Raw genomic sequence first — 19,375 nt, forward strand, 5'->3', positions numbered from 1 at the left:
AGATAAAATGGGTACATATTCCATCTTTAAAAAAAAAATCTTCCACTGGAACAGTTTCAAATCTCCTATGGCCGCTGCAAAATTCATACTTTAAATAATCCTATTAGAGGTGTTTGTTACCTGCAACTGAGAAAGATTTTTTTTTTTTTTTTTTTTTAAAGATCTGGTTATTTGGGAAAGCACCCCTTTGGCCTTGAATAATGGGAAGCTCCCAGAGAATGAAGAATCTAACTTGGCAAAAATGTAAGACCAGTGGGAAAACCATTAACACTAATCCTTAAAAAGTCCCATGGCGTGCTCTGTCTCTTTCTCATATTTAAGTAGTCAAACATGCTGACATACTAGGGAAAAGAAAAGGAAGAAAAGAAACTACCAAAATACAGGAAAGAAAAATAATGTAAGATTATGAAGCACTTTAGAATGTGTACATAATTACTGCTCAGTTTGTTGAATGTGCATATACTTTTTTAAGATCACACAGAATGTAAATGCTATGGTGTCTCATCACTGCTGGGGAGGGTGATCCAAGTTTAAGCACTAACACAGGGGTAGGCAACCTATGGCACGCGTGCCAAAGGCGGTACGCGAGCTGATTTTCAGTGGCACCCACACTGCCCAGGTCCTGGCCACCGGTCCGGGGGGCTCTGCATTTTAATTTAATTTTAAATGAAACTTCTTAAACATTTTAAAAACCTTATTTACTTTACATACAACAATCGTTTAGTTATATATTGTAGACTTATAGAAAGAGATCTTCTAAAAACGTTAACATGCATGACTGGCACGCGAAACCATAAATTAGACTGAATAAAAGAAGACTCGGCACACCGCTTCTGAAAGGTTGCTGACCCCTGCACTAACGTATACTGATGCAACAGATTAGCTGGAAAATTTTGACCAGCTATAATTGGACATCACTCTTCAGTGACTTTTCTGTCTCCTCTGGGAGTGGTGGTGATGAGCTCCATGACACTCTCCTCAGTTCCAAAGACAGTTGCACCTCAGGCCAATGAAAGAGGGAGGAGCACAGTGAAGAGAAGAGATGAAATAGGGAATTCTCCACAGACAACCCTACCATCTAAAAACAAGCAAAGAACTTTACTGGATTGAGAGGCCAATATCCAAATTCTGCCTCTATAGAAATGCTGAGTTACTGCATCACTTCCTTAATTGCTCTTAGTAGGAAGTATGAGTCATTTCATTCTCTTGTCTATCTTTAGACACCATCAGGAAGGGTCAGATTATAGAATCATCTCTGAATTAGAGACATGTCCTCTTAAACGGCTACAGTTAAGAGCTGGTTGATGCTTTTATCAGTCCTGCTTTTCAGGAGCTTAAGCAAACAAACAAACAAAAACCAACAACACTGGTAGCATCCAACAACCACTAGTCCAAATTCACATAAAAAAAATCCTTTTTCTTTTGTACTGCATCTATGTTAAAGGCACAGCTTCTTAGACGAAAGGCTAGTTACGCAAGGATCAAAGACAGGAAAGCAAGCAATAAACTGCCTTTAAACAGTTAAGTGCAGGAGGACTCATCACAAGGGAATGCTTGTGTGGCTGCTAAACACATTTAATCCCATTACATAAAACTCATTTATTCATCTATATTATCTCAGGTTAACAAACATCATTCCCACCCACTTCCCAGCAGACACCTCTCAGAAAGGTCCCATTACACTGATGGCCACCAGGAGCGCCTCTCTTTTTACTGGAGGTTGTAACAGGCACTCCACAGGTGCCATTCAGCCATGAAAGTTCATGGCTTTCTGACACAATCGTTTTTCTTAAGCAGAACAATTTAAATGCTATGGGCCTGATTTTCACAAGTGCTGAACTCTCACGAATGCAACTGAAGTCGAAGAGAGAGACTGGTTGCCAGTATGTCTGAAAATTAGGCCCTAAGTCACCAATGATTCAAACATGATTTTCGACTGTCTGGCTAAGACCACTGTTAGTCTGTTAAATGTACTTCGTTATTTACACAGCAGCATGTAAATGCACGTGTTAGCATTATCTTTAAACTGAGAGGGGGATAAAAAAAAATCTCACAAAACCACAACAAGAATGTAGGAGCTATGCAAGTAGAGGAAAGAAATGGCAGCATTGCTTGTTTAGCTACCTGTAAGCGAATGACTCAATGGTTGAATTTTAATGCGGAAACCACCAAATATGTACAAAACTGTGAACATTTACTAACCTTGGTTCAATTGCCTGCCCAGGCATACATGTTTATAATAAAACCAAACAGCGGTCAGCTATTCACTGAAAGACACGAGAGCAGCAACCGCAAAACACTACAGAAAACCATGCTGTATGAGAACAAAGTTGCCATGCTAGTCTGCACAGAACAATTCATGTTCCACCACACGCAAAGTGTTCATTGCCTCCCCCAACCTCTCCCCCCCTTTTTTTTTTTTATAAAGAGAAGGGAATTCATGTAGTAATATAGTACAGATCTCACAATCACATTCTCTGTGTGCAGGCATATGCCATAAATCACTACAAAAAATATAATGCACCGTGAATCTGTATGTGTTCTCCCAATTCCCATGTGACACCCAATGAGCACAGGGCTCCAAGCAGGTGTACTTGTCGTAAACATGTAGGTCTTCGTAGTTCTGTTTCAATATTTGGCAAGGACTCTATAGCTCTGTCTATGCTGCATGCTCTCTGCAGATGAAGGTGTGCAGAAGTGCCTATACCCTCCATCGTCCACACTCAAAGCCATTAAACCCACACCTAGTAAGCAACTACATTCCGAGCTGGTGAGCTTGTCTAGGGTGTGGATGGGTGCGTGGGTTGAGCGATGACCTGCCCACCTACAAGCCTGCTTTGCAGTGTAGAGGTAGCAAAGGTGCGAATACCTGGGCTCAAGCCTTACCAGTCCTCTACTGTCATTGCTATAATTCCCCATGCCCTTATCTTCTGGGCCTTCTACACTTGCCCTCTATGCACTGGAAGCTGCCTCAGCATTTAACCCTTCATTTCCCAGGTACCATGTTCCACTTTCTTATCACTCTCTGAACAGCGGAGCACAGCATGGAATATGCCTTGCACCCTGCATGCTGCTAGCTAGCCAGAGGATCATACCAGGGTACCAGTTACACTGAGTACTCCCAGGAGTATGTTTTAACAGGACTTTGGACCAGGCTTGATATTTATGTATAAGCCTTCCAGTCATCACTGTAATACTGGTACACACGCTCCCCATATAAAAAAAGAACTCTCCACGCATGATATTAAAACACTGGATCACTGAAGCCAATTTGTGCTCTTGTATTACAAAGGAGGTAGAGAAAAGCACTAGACTGTGTGCCAAGAAAAGAAGACACGACCCTGCTCCAAACTCTGTGGATATGCATGGGGTGTTGGGGAAAGTTGCACCAGGGCATCTTCAGCCTGGCTAAAGCTCAAAGCACAGGTCCTTGATCTATCTGCTGGAGAATCTCCTCACACATCAGAGGAGCTCTCCACAACAGAAACATTGCAACACATGCAGTGATCCTCTCTCTCTCAGACATACACACATTACTCAGTTGCTACTAGTTCTCACCATTAAGCGTCTGGTCTGTTCCCAACACATTCCATTCTGCTGGCAGTTTCAGATGCCGAAATGCCAAAACCACTTTCTCATCCAGAAAATCCACATCCCCAGAGGGAGGCCTTGACCGGTCCAGGAATCTTGTGAAGTTCAGTGCTTGCTGGTTTCCAGCGCAGGTTGCTAGGAACTGAGCTGCATCATAGGCCTCATCCTGAATGAACTGAAAACTTTCCTCTGCCACCACTAGAACAGGAAGCCCTTCCTTGGCAGCGCAAAGTGCCACCTTCACTGTCTCACAGCAGTCATGGCCTGTAAAATAAAACCAAGAAAATGAACATAATTGTAATGGAGAAGAGAAATGACTAAGCTAAAGCAACATGGGTCTGGACATTGATCACCCCATAGTATATACACACCCACACGTGGCATCCCTTTACACATTATTTTTTGCGTATAAAGGAAAACACCGTATGGCAAAAAGTTCTCAGTGATGCCTCCTGCATGAGAACCCACTCACTCTCTTATCTAGTGATCACATTACAGCCTTCTTGTTCGTGGGCTAACTTCAGCCACCAAGAGACAAATTCAGGACCGCTAATCGACTCAGGGGAAGGTTTTCAGAATCAAAAAGGGGAGTAAGGCTCTTCACTCTCATTGAAAGTCAAGAGGAGTTTGACACTTAACTCCCATTTGGCCTTTGAAAATCTCCCCCTTAGTTCATAGAGCCATATTTTAAAGAATACTGTGAGACCATGGCAGCCCATCAGAAATAAAGCACAGGTGTCAGCATTCGGAGCACCTTGCCAGTGAAGACAATGAACTAATTGCACTTAAGCAACCAAAAAGCAACAATTAATACTGGAACATAACATGCTTCAGACATGTTCTATGTGTGCGGTTACACCTCTTTTGTTCAATGCTGCACCTGCCATTTGGATTTGATTTCACATGACAGAACTAAGCTTGCTGCATTCCAGAGAACAGGGAAATTGCTGCTTTTCATAGTTTCCAAAAAAGAGAGAGTGAGAGAAGCTTATTTTCACAGCTCTGCTGACTTTTCATTTACTTATTTTAATGAAAGGCCAGTGCAACAGGGCAGCAGTTCCCTAGACCCAGAAAATGCAAGATAAACTCCCCTGCAATTTAAAAGGTGGGAAAAAAAATCTCATCTTTTTAGCATGACCGACACTTAAAATTGTCTGACAAGCCCCTTTAATAATAAGGTTTATGTTTCAAGTTCAATGTTCTCTGCAGTCTCAGTCTCTCGCTCCAATGGTAGACTGACGTCATTGCTGTTTTTGCCAGAACAAGCACAGACCCTTCACTAATTACTGGAAAAGCTGCTCTCTCTACCCATGACCTCAGCATCTTACTACGTTGATCAAACCCTGTTTATTTATTTATTTTATCAAATAAAAGAGATGACGGATTTTTCACAATTGGGCTTGAACATTTCATTTTCCCACAGACATGGATGATGAGTGGGTAGCCTTCCCTTGTGTTTGGGAGTGGGTCTCAGTAATCACTTTTATTTATAAAGAAAAAAAGTTTCTAGCCCTTATGGTCAGGAAGAAAACCTTCCAGATATAACCAAATGCAGGTTTGTCTTCCCAGTCTGAAGACAGACTGCTCCAATGCCTCTGCTGTTGCTCCTTGATTTGTCAAGCATCAGCCAAATAGTCAGTTTCAGTAAAAAGGTCAGTTTCATCAGTGCTATTCAGGACTCTGTAGTCAGCAAATTGTCAAGTATCAGGTTAATGTCATGCTGCTTCTGGAGAAAAACATGTGCAACAGGGGCAGGCAACAGAGGCTTCCACAGGAGAGGAGGACACACAAAAACAGAGGCTAGGGGAGAAAGAGTAGCGGAGACCTCTCCCTGCAACCTGAAGGCTCTGGAATTAGCAGATGAAACACAAAACTCCTTCTCCCTTCCAGCAGCTAGAATGGAGTGGAGATTCAAATGTATCCAACACCTACTGATGTGAAAGATGAAGCAGTGGGTGTGGCAGAACCAGTGCTAAAATTGCTTAACTGCAAGAGAAGACAAAACCAATTTCAACACCATTTCTGAAACCTGTGGCTGAGCTCTGCTCAGAGCCAGGTCTGGAACCTGGTTTCTGAAATGGTGCAAATTCTGGATTTGCAGTTTAACCATCCTTGCCACCAGTCTATGGCACCTGTTGTCAGCAATAAGTACATTACTAATATAGACAAGTCTCCCACTCTGCCTTTCATTTATTCCTCGGGCTGCAGGCTTAGTCCTCTGGACAGCAGGCATCTGGTAAGCTTTTCAATCCCTATTACCCAAAAATATTGATACAATGTACATAATACAGTAATGACATGGCATCATCCCATGGAAACCAGCTCAGGTGCTGCACGCTTTCTGTTTTCACCAACACAGACACTGTTAGAAACCTGCGGTGGCTGTTTACTAGGCTGTAAGGTTAAAAATAATTCATAATGAAAGACTCTCCATGACATACAGGACAAGTATGGCTTTCGCTGCTGCTATTTTTTAAACTCTAATTTTCTCTTTATTTCCAGAAGCGTCTCATCTGCAAAATGTGCCTATAATACCCCTGTGATGCTGACAGGCCAGCTCAGGTCAGAGCAATAGGTCAATTCACTTGTGTGAGAATATCAAAGAAATGTTACGTGTACTAATTCACTCAAGTTTTAATTTAGTTCAAAGGAAATGTGAATGCTATTGCCTTCACTTATCTATTACTTGCTGATTACTATCGCATTACATCATTATGTATACCTTGTAATTGGATAACCTAGACCAAAGTGTGTGTGAGTGCTAAGATGAGATGATGTTTGAGTGTAAACTGCATGAAAACTAATGAAATGTTACTTGTATTGTTTTCACTTATCTATCCCAATTAGAATTGAATTTTGTACATCACTGTAACTAAATTACTTGTGAATACAATAGAAGCAAAATGCTAACTTCAAAGCAAGGGCTGTTGTGTTCAAGAATGGAAATTCACAAACTAAGTTTTACAATTGCTACTCATCAAAACCCACGTGGGTGAAGACACTGGTCAGATTGTCCTCTGAGAGCTGGATCTATAAATACTTGTCTAAGGGAATGATCCTGCATCTCTGAACTTTTTGGACACTCACAGGAAAGCATTCCAGACGCAAGACAGATCCCCCAAGTTACTTTGTGTAACCAAGAGAGACTTATGAAAACTAGCAGATTACTACATCTCTGATATCATTTTGGACTTACAAATTTTGACTCACCTGTTAATGTATTTTACCTGATTTAACCTCTCAATAACTCATTTATTTTTCTTACCCAATAAACCTTTAGTTCGTTTACTAGAGAAATCGGCTGCTTGCTTTTGAGATCGAGAGTATCCACTGATGTGGGGTAAGCGACCAACCCTTTGGGATTGGGAGTAACCTGAGGTGGTGTGATTTTTTATTTTAATAACTTTTATCACTAAGTTCAGTTTGTCTGCATGGCAAGACAGGCTGGAGAGTCTAAGGGGACCGTCTGTGACTCCATGTAATACTGGTATAGTAATCCAGGAGTGCATATTTGTTATTGGCTTGGTGAAATCTAATTATAAAATATACCACCAGTTTGGGGTGTCTGCCCTATTTTCTGACAGTCTGATCTGAGATTGGCACTTAGATAGTTGTGAGCCTCTCCAGACAGTGTGACAACCCCTACTCTAACAGCCTGCCGTCACTCAGAATTCAGTCTGAACTCCCCCAAGCAACGCCAAGTAATAGTTAAGGGAGTGAGGTAATGCACGGACAAATAGTTCAGGTCATTCACTTCTTACAATTCCTCTGCCTATCTGACACTAGTACAGGCTTTTCAGTTAGGAGAGTAGCAAGAGAAATCCCAGGTGTGATATTTGGACTCCCGTTGTCAGATAAACTGGCACTGCACTCATGTTCTCATAGCAGACATCCATTAGCCATGCTGAACTGAGTTCCCATGAACAGAACAGGGAGAGAGAGAGAGAGAGAGAGAAAGCCCAAACATCAGAGTTTCTGCACCCAATTTAAAGCAAAACCAGATGGGTGTTCAGTGCAGTGTACTGCAAACACTTTATGCACTGATCTGCAGACAGTAAAGGCCTCTCAGAACTCACACATAAAATAGCCAGTACAGCTTTCAGAGAAGCAAGGGAAGTGACAATTCATTTATATCTAATGGGATCAAACATGTGTTCTGCTAACCTAAGGGGCATGTTCTCCTAAAGGGTAACCGTATTCTATCCCCTCAAATGCTCTGATGTTCTCCTTCCCTCCATCTGACAAAACATCAGATTCAGGGGTGAGTGTCTGGGACAGGTTCTGACTTTGGCAATCAGTTCAAAAGAAAGAGGAGCAATTAAGTAACAAGCATGACAAATGCTAAGATTGCTCAAGAGGACCCTGCCCCCTGCTTTGAAATGTCTTCAGGAATGGTGCGTGCGAGTATGCTTCAAAACATGAATGCACACATACGGCCTTCTGAAGGGACCGTCTCCAGTGGGGTAACATTTCTCTCAGCTTCAAAGAGCCCCTTACAATAATATCTGGACTGCAACAACTCCTTCCCCAGAGCATGTCAAATAGCATTAGAAATGTTAGCTGAGTTTCCCAACATTTCTATGAAATAAGTGATAGTTAATGCGATTATGCTCATTTTACAGGTTGCAGAGCAAGGTTAAGTGATTTGCCCAAGATCAAACAATCAGTGACACTGATGGCATACTCAATTACTCCTGGTCACCTGTTCCCTGCTCTAACGACTACGCTGCAGGGATTTCCTTTACGTATGATAAGTACCAACTCATTTACTCTGAAAAACACGAACATGCTTGGTGTATGGAACAGTTCCCCTATGCTTACTACCGGGAATACTTACAACACTGCAGCCAGCCATTTGGTTATCTGAGGCACCCAGGGCCAGCTCCACGCACCAGCAAAGGAAGCAGGTGCTTGGGGCAGCCAATGGAAAGGGGGGGCACATCTGGGTCTTTGGCGGCGGGTCCCTCAGTCCCTCTCAGAGCGAAGGACTCGCTGCCAAATTGCTGCTGAAGAATGAAGCGGCGCGGTAGAGCTGCTGCCAAAGTGCCGCCGATCGCGGCTTTATCTTTTTTTTTTTTTTTTCTTTTCCCCACTTCGCCGCTTGGGGCGGCAAAAAAGCTGGAGCCGGCCCTGGAGGCACCATCTCAAAGCAGTCTCGCTCAATCTTTTCAGGTTCATCATCAACATCCAGCATGCATAGACTACTGAGGACCATTGTGCCAGCCAGAATGACCACAGCTGATGGCATCGCACCAGGCATTGTATACTGACTGAAGTTCCCAAATCTGAGTCAATACTGCAAATCCAAGAATCAATGGGGTAGCCCAGTGAGCAGTGCCAGGTAGGGTCAGGGCATGTACCCCTTTGCTCATCAATGGAGAGTTTGAGAGCACAGTGTGCCGGGGTGTTTTTATCCATCCTGGTGACATGGCCAAAAAGCATGCAATATGGCTTTTGAATATAGTGAGCAATTGAAGGAAGGCCAGATCTCTGTGAGATGTCGTAATTTTGCAGAGATCTGGCTCTCCTTTCAGGTTGACAACTGTCACAGATCAGGAAAACTGTACCTGTATTCCCCCTCCATGGCCCATCACCGGCACCTACTTTTAGGCCAGCCATTACCTTTCTTGGGCAGAAACCTGTATCTCTCCCCGTCCTGACTGCTGTTTTTCTCAGACTACATTGTGATATTCCCAGCAAACGAGACTTCCTAAACAAGCTAGCATCTGCACTTCGGTTCTCTCTGATGGGTTATGAACAGCATAATTGAAAGCAGTTATAAATTAATGCACAGACCCTTATAAGCAAGCACATTTATTCTTAAGGTGAAAGCAATACAGAGAAAACATATAAAAACAAAAAAAGATCCTACATGCATTCTAGACGTTTACCAGATGTCATCCATCACTCTTACAGGGCCTCAGTAGGTCAAAGTCCTTCCAATCCTTCCCAGGAAGGATTGGGGTCCCCCTTGGACACAAGGTTCTGACCATTTGCTGGCTGTGAAACATAGCCCTGCGACAGTAAGACTATTTATCCAAAAGTCCTTTCTTTGTCTGTTGGTCTCTGGAGAATCCAGTTTGAACAACTATATGCCTCTCTAGATGGTGGAACTTCTCTGGAGGTATCACAACCTGAGTCAATTAACCTAATCTTAGTTCCTGGAAGACCTGTGGTCATCCTTCCCCATGGAATTACATACAATTCCTGACCCCAACGATACATAAACTTAACACTGTAAGATCTCCAGGAAATTGCAATATCAGCCACAACAACTCCTTATTGGAAATCAAAAAACTTCACGACTCCCATTCACTTTTTACTCTTACTGCTTTATTAAAGTATCAGTAACAACAACAATACGCCTATATAATTTGAGTGTGTTTCAAGAGGTCAAGAATACTTGTCCTTGAAGGGAAAGGGTGGGCAGGGAGTGGAAGAGAGTGCATTTAATTGTAGTAAAATGTTCAATGTCTTGTGACCCCTTGATTGCCTTTCATGTCACCCTGGGGAGTCATGACCTAAGGGTTGAGAAACAACGATCTAAGGCAAACGATAAATCGTTAAGCATGACCACTGTATAAAACCAAATAATAGTCTAATAGGAATTTTAGCTGCGCTGCCAATGACACCAGCCTTCATACCACATTTGCCCACTACTTTCGCAAACGGTTTTGTGCTTTCCTCCCTGCTATTCCTCTGCTTGGAACGCCTTTCCCACTTAGAACCATCAACACACATTTATGACACAATATCCACATGACGTTAGCCAATGAACACACTCATTAACCCTGTGAAAACTCATATACACCAAGCATTACTCCATCAGACCATCCAATAGCTCTTGCTGAGTTACCGTATTGTCCCTCTCACATTTCTCTCTCCCCTGTCTCAATTAGGGTTGATTTAGTCTGTGCACTCCTCAGGGCAGCAAGAAGGTCTGCCTTCTCTTTTGAGAGGTACCAAGCACAACACTGGGCACATTATAAATACATTAACAGATTGAAAAGCAGTTTTATTTATCGGTGCACATGGGGTATGACTGAATTTGAGCTATGGCAAACTTCTACACATTGCCCTCTCTTTGTAAGCAAATTCCAAAATCCACAATATTAAGAGCATATAAAGTGAAACTAGAAACAACTTTTCATCAACTTTACCTATCCACGAACTACCCTAACAACTTGAACTCTGCCCACCGTCAGTTCAGTGTGGATTGGTACATTTCTTCCCAAGATTCCATACCAAAATCTGTGTTAAGAGACGGTCAGCGCTGATAAGAAACCAATGTTTGCCCAGGAGCAGGCAAACGTTAAAAACATTTTTAGAAAGTGAAATGCCATCCATTTTTCAGTCTCATAACTAAATTGGCTTCTCTGATTAACCTCCAGCTTTTTTTTAAAAAACGGCCTCTCTGGGCAGGGACTCAACATGAAAAAATGTATGCAGAAAGCAGGTTTTTTTTGTTTAAAACAGAAATTGGAAGTGAAGCCAAAGTGAGTTTACAATGGAAACGGTCCTACAACGTAAACTATGGAGTCTTTATTGCAACTCCTTTATACAGGTAAATTGTCAGAATGGTAAAACTTTATCCCCCACACTTTAAAAAGACATGTCTGATCTATATAGAATCACAGAAGATTAGGGTTGGAAGAGACCTCAGGAGGTCATCTAGTCCAACCCCCTGCTCAAAGCAGGACCAACCCCAACTAAATCATCCCAGCCAGGGCTTTGTCAAGCTGGGCCTTAAAAACCTCTAAGGAAAGAGATTCCACCACCTCCCTAGGTAACCCATTCCAGTGCTTCACCACCCTCCTAGAGAAATAGTTTTTCCTAATATCAAACCTAAACCTCCCCCACTGCATCTTGAGACCATTACTCCTTGTTCTATACTAGCTGTAATGCTGCATTACACTCTCCTAGCTAGAAGCTGAATTTGCTTCAGGCAACAGCACGATATATAAACACAAAAAATTAAAATTAACACAGGCTTCTCGTCCACCTGCACTTATGCACGCAGAACTGAAGAAAACTGACAAAACTGCCTTTTATTTTTTTCTGTGGAGACACCCTGTGAGATAATACACAGAAAAAATATGGAAACCTGGAAGTTACTTGTGCTTGACTAAAACTGAGGGTGTGTTTAAAAGGGTGGTATCATTTCCTGCAGGCTCCTTATCATTAAACAAAGCATACATGGAGACAAAACACTGTTGTAGCTAAACAAAGCCAATGAATGCCTTAAAACATGACTTCACTTCCTACCCAGCTGAAAGTGGAAATCCTGTCCAAGCCTCCTATTTTGAGGATTCATATTTAATACACCAAACAATAGGTTCTTGGCCTCGGCAGCTATTTAAAGTTACATTGGAAGAGCGTGCTAGGTTTGCTTTAGTAGGTGACTCGGGATTCCTGTGCTAATTGTATCCTCTATCATGACTCTGTCATGGTGACTTGAACTGCAGAGTAGGGGAAGCTGCCACTGCTGCTGCGCAATGTGCTTTTCCTAGCCTATAGCACCTTCGGCCTCCTTGTCAGCCTCCTTGTCTCCAATGCCAGTGGGCTGTGCCTGGGTGGGATAAGGCGGGGCACCTCCCAACTATAGTATTGTACTGTACTGTACGGCAAAATTTTTTTCCCCTGGAACCTAATCCCCCCCATTTACATTCATTCTTATGGGGAAATTGGATTCGCTTAACATCGTTTCACTTAAAGTCACATTTTTCAGGAACATAACTACAACGTTAAGTGAGGAGTTACTGTACTGCTAACAGATAAAGGAGTTCTTTTGCTCAAGGAGTTTAGCACTCTGCTTTTGAAATTTAAGGGCCCTGTGTGTGATTTAGTGTGTGCACATGAGATACCCACTGTTTGCAACACATGGATTTACTACAGGCTGAAATAAATAGATATTGCAACAACAATGGAGAGAGGCCACATTCAAAGTTTTAAACCTTCAACACTGAAATCTATTTCCTAGCCAAAATCTTTCCACCTCTTCCATACACACTCAGTGGCTTGTTAATGTAGGGTTGTCATAAAATCTATGGCACTATATACCTTCCAAACACGCTGTCATAGATACTCTCTATACAGTATTCACCAGTTTTTTCCTATGACGTATGTCATTTAGCTGGCTTCATCTCCTTTTAATAAGTCTGCATAATGCACCAAAGTATACCAGAGAAGCTGCAGTATATAACTGTTTTTGGTTATATCATCTGTCTCTATTTTAGCTTTGTAGAGATTTCATTGTTAAGAATATTTTAAAACAAGTCCACATGACTATTATTGCCAAGTGATCATTTGTTACATAACTTGTTTACTCTTTTGGTCTTCCAGAACAAAGATTATTTAATAAAATCGAGAGGGCAGCCTTTTCTATTAACAGTAGTTTCCTAGGTTGGAAACATATACATTGGTGGAGGAGAATAAGCATGAACATACATTTAAAAAATGCAAAATCAAGTATATATTTTAAATGAAGATATTCATTTAATAGCAATTTATTTCACTTTAAACAGCAGCTGTCAAGTAGAAAAAAATCCTAAAAATTAAAGGAATTACAAAAAATTTAGTCAGAACCTCCCCATATGAACATAATTAAGGACAAATATAGTGAACAACATTAAAAAGTCAACATTTTCTGAAAGTTATGGAACCATGCAGTAGTAATGGAAATATGTAGAAATATTATAAGAGGAAATAATTGGGGTACCCCAAATGCATGGTAACTTTTGGCAAATGGCAACCACCACAAAGAGACACACACGATGCTTAAGAGCCTAATTCTGCTCCCACTGAAACCAGTGCAAAACTTCCATTGACTTCAGCGTTACAGCAGTAGACCCTAATCAATTAGATACTTCACACAGGACAACTTCTGAAAATGATAAATGATAAAACACTATAGTGAACATGGAGTCAATGGTATGGCATGTAATCGCCTTCTTTATTGTTTTAATGACATCGTTCACCAACATGACATTTCTTACCCTACCAGTATGTTAAGAGTGAAGTTTTGTTTGCCTGCAGCCAACTAGTGTTACTGCAACAGAACAATTAAGGGCCTGTTCCTACTCTCATTTAAGTCCTAACTTCCTAAACTACAGTTAAAAGGAAAGAGAGAGAAATGAAGCCTTAGACAGATTAATAGGAATGTTAAATCATGTAACCCACTTAAAATGTGCTTGCACGTAGCAGTTCAAGGCCCAGTGGGTAAATCCCCACCTCACAAACTTACACAATGGGGCTTAGGAGACTCAGGTTCAATTTCCTGTCCCACCACAAACTTCCTGCATGACTTTGTGCAACTCACTTAGCCTCTCTGTGATGCAGTTCGCCATCTGTAAAACGGGGAGACTAGCACTTTCCTATTTCACAGGAGTGTTGTGAGGACAAATGCATTGAAACCTGTGGGGCTCTCAGATACAATGGAAATGAAGACTATATAAGAACCTAAGATAAATAAACATCACCACAAAGTACCAGACAAGATGTAAAGCTCCAACTACTCTGCAGCATCAGCATTTACTTCTGGCACAAAGGAAAACATTTCAAATGATGGGTTATAAATATGAGCTCAACTAGGAAAACAAAAAGCCAGCAGTTTGGTGAAATGCTTCATTTTAGAAAGCAAAAGGAAAGCAGTAACACAAACAAAATAAATGTTCAGTTTAACAAAATGGTTTAACTGCATTATACCACTTAATGCGTCCGCAGGTTGGTAAAAATGCTGCTGAAAGCATGTAAGACATCATGAACTGAACAGTTTTCATGACTCTTTAGTTCAGTGGTTCTCAAACTGAGGCCACCGCTTGTGTAGGGAAAGCCCCTGGCGGGCCGGGCTGGTTTGTTTACCTGCCGGGTCCGCAGGTTCAGCTTCTGCTTTAGTTCATAGGAGCATTAGATCCACCCACAATTCTGTTCCACTAATAGGGGAGCTTCAGCAATAATCATCTAATCTTCCAATAAGGGACTAAGGCCTAGTCTACACTGCCACTTACAGTGCTGAAACTTTCTTCGCTCAGGAGTGTGGGAAACAAACAAACAAACATGAGCGATGCACGTTTCAGCACTGTAAAGTGGCAGTGTAGATAGTGCTGCTGCGCTCCCAGAGCTTGTAGCTATTCCCCTGGTTTATTACAGTGCTGGGAGAGCTCTCTCCCAGCGCTGGAGCCGCGACTACACAGCCACGTTAAAGCGCCGTCAGCAGTGTAGACATACCCTTAATCTATATTATGCGCTTTTGAACCCTCCATTACTGGGACCTGGTAAACGTTCCTGCTGATATGCAGGCTACATAACAAGTCAAGTCCCTTTTATGATACCTGTTGGATCCCCATCTGCTATTGGATTATCATAATGCTTCCTTTTACTCCTGTAGCTTCCGAATAGCAAATAATTGTAGAACAGTCAGGGCACCTAGTATCTAGTTTAGAAAGGAAGGTCCGTAAAAGGCTGTCAATGGAGAGGTGAAATAGAAAATGGTCAACAAAAGGGCAAAACAAGGTCCCACTGCAATAACTTATATATATCAGGTAATTTCATAGTGGTGTACACATTATTAGTCATTATTATTTTAACAGTTATAAATAACTGGGAGGCTTCTGAGTTGCACATTTGAGGAAACATGTTGTGGAAGCTGCAAGGACCAGCAAGAGCATCGCCATAAGAACATAAGAATGGCCATCCTGGGGTCAGACCAAAGGTCCATCTAGCCCAGTATCCGGTCTTCCAAAGGTGGCCAATGTCAGGTGCCCCAGAGGGAATGAACAGGTAATCATCAAGTGATCCATTCCCTGTCGCTCATTCCCAGCTTCTGGCAAACAGAGGCTAGGGACACCATCCCTGCCCATCCTGGCTAAAAGCCATTGATGGACATATCCTCCATGAATTTATCTAGTTCTTTTTTGAACCCTGTTATAGTCTTGCCCTTCACAACATCCTCTGGCAAAGAGTTCCGCAGGTTGACTGTGCATTGTGAGAAGAAATACTTCCTTTTATTTGTTTTAAACCTGCTGCCTATTAATTTCATTTGGTGACCCCTAGTTCTTGTGTTATGAGAAGGAGTAAATAACACTTCCTTATTTACATTCTACGCACCAGTCATGATTTTATAGACCTCAATCATATCTCCCCTTAGTCGTCTCTTTTCCAAGCTGAGAAGTCCCAGTCTTCTTAATCCCTCCTCATACAGAAGCCCCTAATCATTTTTGTTGCCCTTTTCTGAACCTTTTCCAATTCCAATATATCTTTTTTGAGATGGGGTGACCACATCTGCACACAGTTTTCAAGATGTGGGCGTACCATGGATTTATATAGCGGCAATATGATATTTTCTGCCTTATTATCTATCCCTTTCTTAATGATTCCCAACATTCTGTTTGCTTTTATGACTGTCGCTACACATTGAGTGGATATTTTCAGAGAACTATCCACAATGACTCCAAGGCCTCTTTCTTGAGTGGTAACAGCTAATTTAGACCCCATCACTTTATATGTATAGTTGGGATTATGTTTTCCAATGTGCATTTATCAACATTGAATTTCATCTGCCATTTTTTTGCCCAGTCACCCAGTTATGAAAGAGCCTTTTGTAGCTCTTTGCAGTCTGCCTGGGACTTAACTATCTTGAGTAGTTTTGTATTATCTGCAAATTTTGCCACCTCACTGTTTACCCCTTTTTCCAACCTAAAGGCCTTCAGATTGTAAACTAAGTGATAATTATAATTGCCCAAGTATGGTATTGACTCTGAGACCGAGTTTAATCTTGGAGCATGGGAACTATCCTGCTTTGGCAATGGGAGGAGGAAGAGGACGGACCCTGTTAAATTTATTCTAGCACAGGGGTCGGCAACGTTCGGCACGCGGCTCGCCAGGGTAAGCACCCTGGCGGGCCGGGCCAGTTTTATTTACCTGCGGACGCGGCAGGTTCGGCCGATCACGGCCCCCACTGGCCGCGGTTCGCCGTCCCGGGCCAATGGGGGCGGCAAGAAGCAGCGCGGGCGAGCGATGTGCTGGCCGTGGCTTCTCGCCGCCCCCATTGGCCCAGGACGGCGAACCGCGGCCAGTGGGGGCCGTGATCGGCCGAACCTGCCGCGTCCGCAGGTAAATAAAACTGGCCCGGCCCGCCAGGGTGCTTACCCTGGCGAGCCGCGTGCCGAACGTTGCCGACCCCTGTTCTAGCATATAAAAGGTGTTTGTGTTGAAAATGTGCTTTCTCTTCAATTATTCTTTGTTACAGCTTTTGTGCTTTAGGCATAGGCACACCCCATCTCTGCCAATTGGATGTGGTTTGTAATCCAATGGGGGTAATAAACATTTTATATACGTGCACACAGATCAAAAGGTAAAATATGGGGTGACCTCTCCTAAGCATCTCAAAATCAATAAGTTTGCAGAAGTGCAAATTCTTACTAATCTCCTTCGCAGCAGTAAGCAAAGGAAACAGAGCTTGTATAAAAACAATACTAATTACCACCACCCAATAGAGAGACAAGTGACATTCTGTTAATTATGCAACACTCCTGGTACAAATCTAGACAGTGATTTTCCCACTTCTGTTCCTCTTCTTGGCTGAGGTGATCATTACTTCAGAACGAAACCCACTCCAGTTCTGGCCCACCCTGCCTTCCCCAACACTAACTAGCAATGGGAATGCAAGATGGAACAATTTTATAATCAGGCGCTTTTAACAAACTGCCACTTCCGGTATTCAACACTTCGTAGGAACTTTTCAGACCTAACCCACCAACAAATCCTAAAACAAAGAACCCTCAGAAGTCTCACTGTAATACATTCCAAAACTGTACTACACATATGAACATGTGTATGTGTTTAAAGGAGACTGTGGGTTTTCATGGTCCAAACACTAAGCTATTCCTTCTATGAACCCATGACGCGTGAAATGACCCACAGGAAAATGAAGCCTGATCCATTTCTGCTTACAAATTTGTATGATAATTTTACTGGGTTATTGGCTATTTCCACTGTGTCACTGGAGGAGGAGGACTGTCAAGTCCTGAATATTTGCAAGACATCACAGCTGATGATCTAATTTGATGTACAATTCAGCCCAGTAATATAGTCTATTCAGAATCTAATATTTCAATTAAAAATGATCCCTCTGTAAATAACAATCTTGCCCTATCTTCAACCTCTGGTTATAAATTTAAATCCTTTCTTCAGTTTTGTCATGTACAGAAGTAAAGGCTTGTATTTGAATAGTCAAAAGATTTCTTTTAAAGATTAGTTATCATATGACCAACAATGAAAACACACAGTAAAAGAGCAGATTACTCATAGTAAGATGAAATGTAGCAGGCTTTGGACTCTGCCCTTAACAACTTTTGTTTAAAGTAAGACATTCAGACTATGGAATATTTTTATGTATAATGAGAATTGAAAGGGTTACAGTCATGTGTTCAAAAAATTATTTGCCTAATGCTACCTTATGTTGTTCAGTCTAATCAAATGCTCTCCCTTTATGGGAGTTTGTTTTAAACATTTTCTTTAGCTTAGACAGCAGAACCTCACCTGGTCAGTTCCCCTTTTTGGTTCGCATGTACTAGCAGAGCGCTGGTATGTTTTCAAACCAGAACTGCCAGAAAAAGTTCAGAAACAAAATGGCAATGTTTCTTTTGCATATTAGGTTTAAAGGAGTTTTAAAACTTTTCTCTTTAAACCTCCTTCTTCCCTGCTCCACCCCTACACAAAAAAACCCAAACAAGCCAACAACTTCTCAGTCTTGGGCTTATGTTATATAATATCGGGGCAGTCCCAATAATATCTGAACGTCTGGTCACCCTACCTTGTATGCTACGCAGAGAACCTGCACTCCTAGTTCTATCATGTGATGACTGGCCAAAAGTCATCCACTTTGCTTAGGGTTTTCTTAATTTGTGTAATCATGAAGGACTTGTTAATTACCCCGGCTATGATGTTTCAACAAGGGCTGGTCTCCCACACACTGCCTCTTGCTCATAGTTAATCCTCCAGTGAGGTCAAATAATACTTGGCTATGAGTCATCATAACCATTTCCAAGGTAACTGGCTGAATACAAAAGGTAAGCACATGATTGCAGATTCACTGTGGAGTCCAGCAGGAGGAGAAGCTGAGCTAAGAGAGATCATTCTCCTACTAGAATCAGCATCTTCAATAAAAACGAGGAGCCCTTTTGGCACCTTAGAGACTAACACATTTATTTGGGCATAAGTTTTCATGAAGTGGGTTATAGCCCACAAAAGCTTATGCCCAAATAAATTTGTTAGTCTCTAAGGTGCCACAAGGACTCCTCATTGTTTTTGCTAATACAGACTAACCCTCTGAAACCCATCTTCAATAAGAGAGACTGAACCAAGGAACGATACTGGCTAAATAGATTTTTTTCTGGATACAAGTATGATAAAAAAGACTCTCTCTTCACCTTCCCCCACCACCACCCCTCACCAACAACTGGTCCAATACTGAAGTCCTCCCTTCTGTGACAATATCTTCCAACATGAAATACACATATTAAACCCAAGTTACTAGAGGTAACTGCCATCCAGCACCACTGCAGATACAATCATTAAAGTCAAACAGAAGCTCAAGTGGTGTCCTTTGTTGCATACAGGGATGTTAGGATAACAACAATAGGAATGGATTGCTTTTGTAATGAAATCCTGTGAGGTATTCTGGCTCCTTTTCAAGCTGAAACGGAACACAATCGTTTCAGTTCCTTTCTGGGCAATTCTGCTATTTGGGTCCCAAGAGAGATGAGGTCCCGGCACCCAATACTGT

General features: G+C 42.0%; 1 protein-coding gene across 1 annotated transcript in view; it reads right to left on the bottom strand.

The window, feature by feature from the left end:
- Positions 1 to 3,547: 3,547 nt before the first annotated feature.
- The window catches only part of LOC135884230 (A-kinase anchor protein 13-like), a 46,935-nt gene continuing 31,107 nt past the window's right edge, over positions 3,548 to 19,375 (bottom strand). Inside the window, exon 3 of the mRNA XM_065411486.1 lies at positions 3,548 to 3,855. Within this exon, the coding sequence (XP_065267558.1) occupies positions 3,548 to 3,855 (308 nt within the window). The remainder of the gene's footprint in view (positions 3,856 to 19,375) is intronic.

The sequence above is a fragment of the Emys orbicularis genome, chromosome 10, assembly GCF_028017835.1.
Source record: "Emys orbicularis isolate rEmyOrb1 chromosome 10, rEmyOrb1.hap1, whole genome shotgun sequence".
NCBI lineage: Eukaryota > Metazoa > Chordata > Testudines > Emydidae > Emys > Emys orbicularis.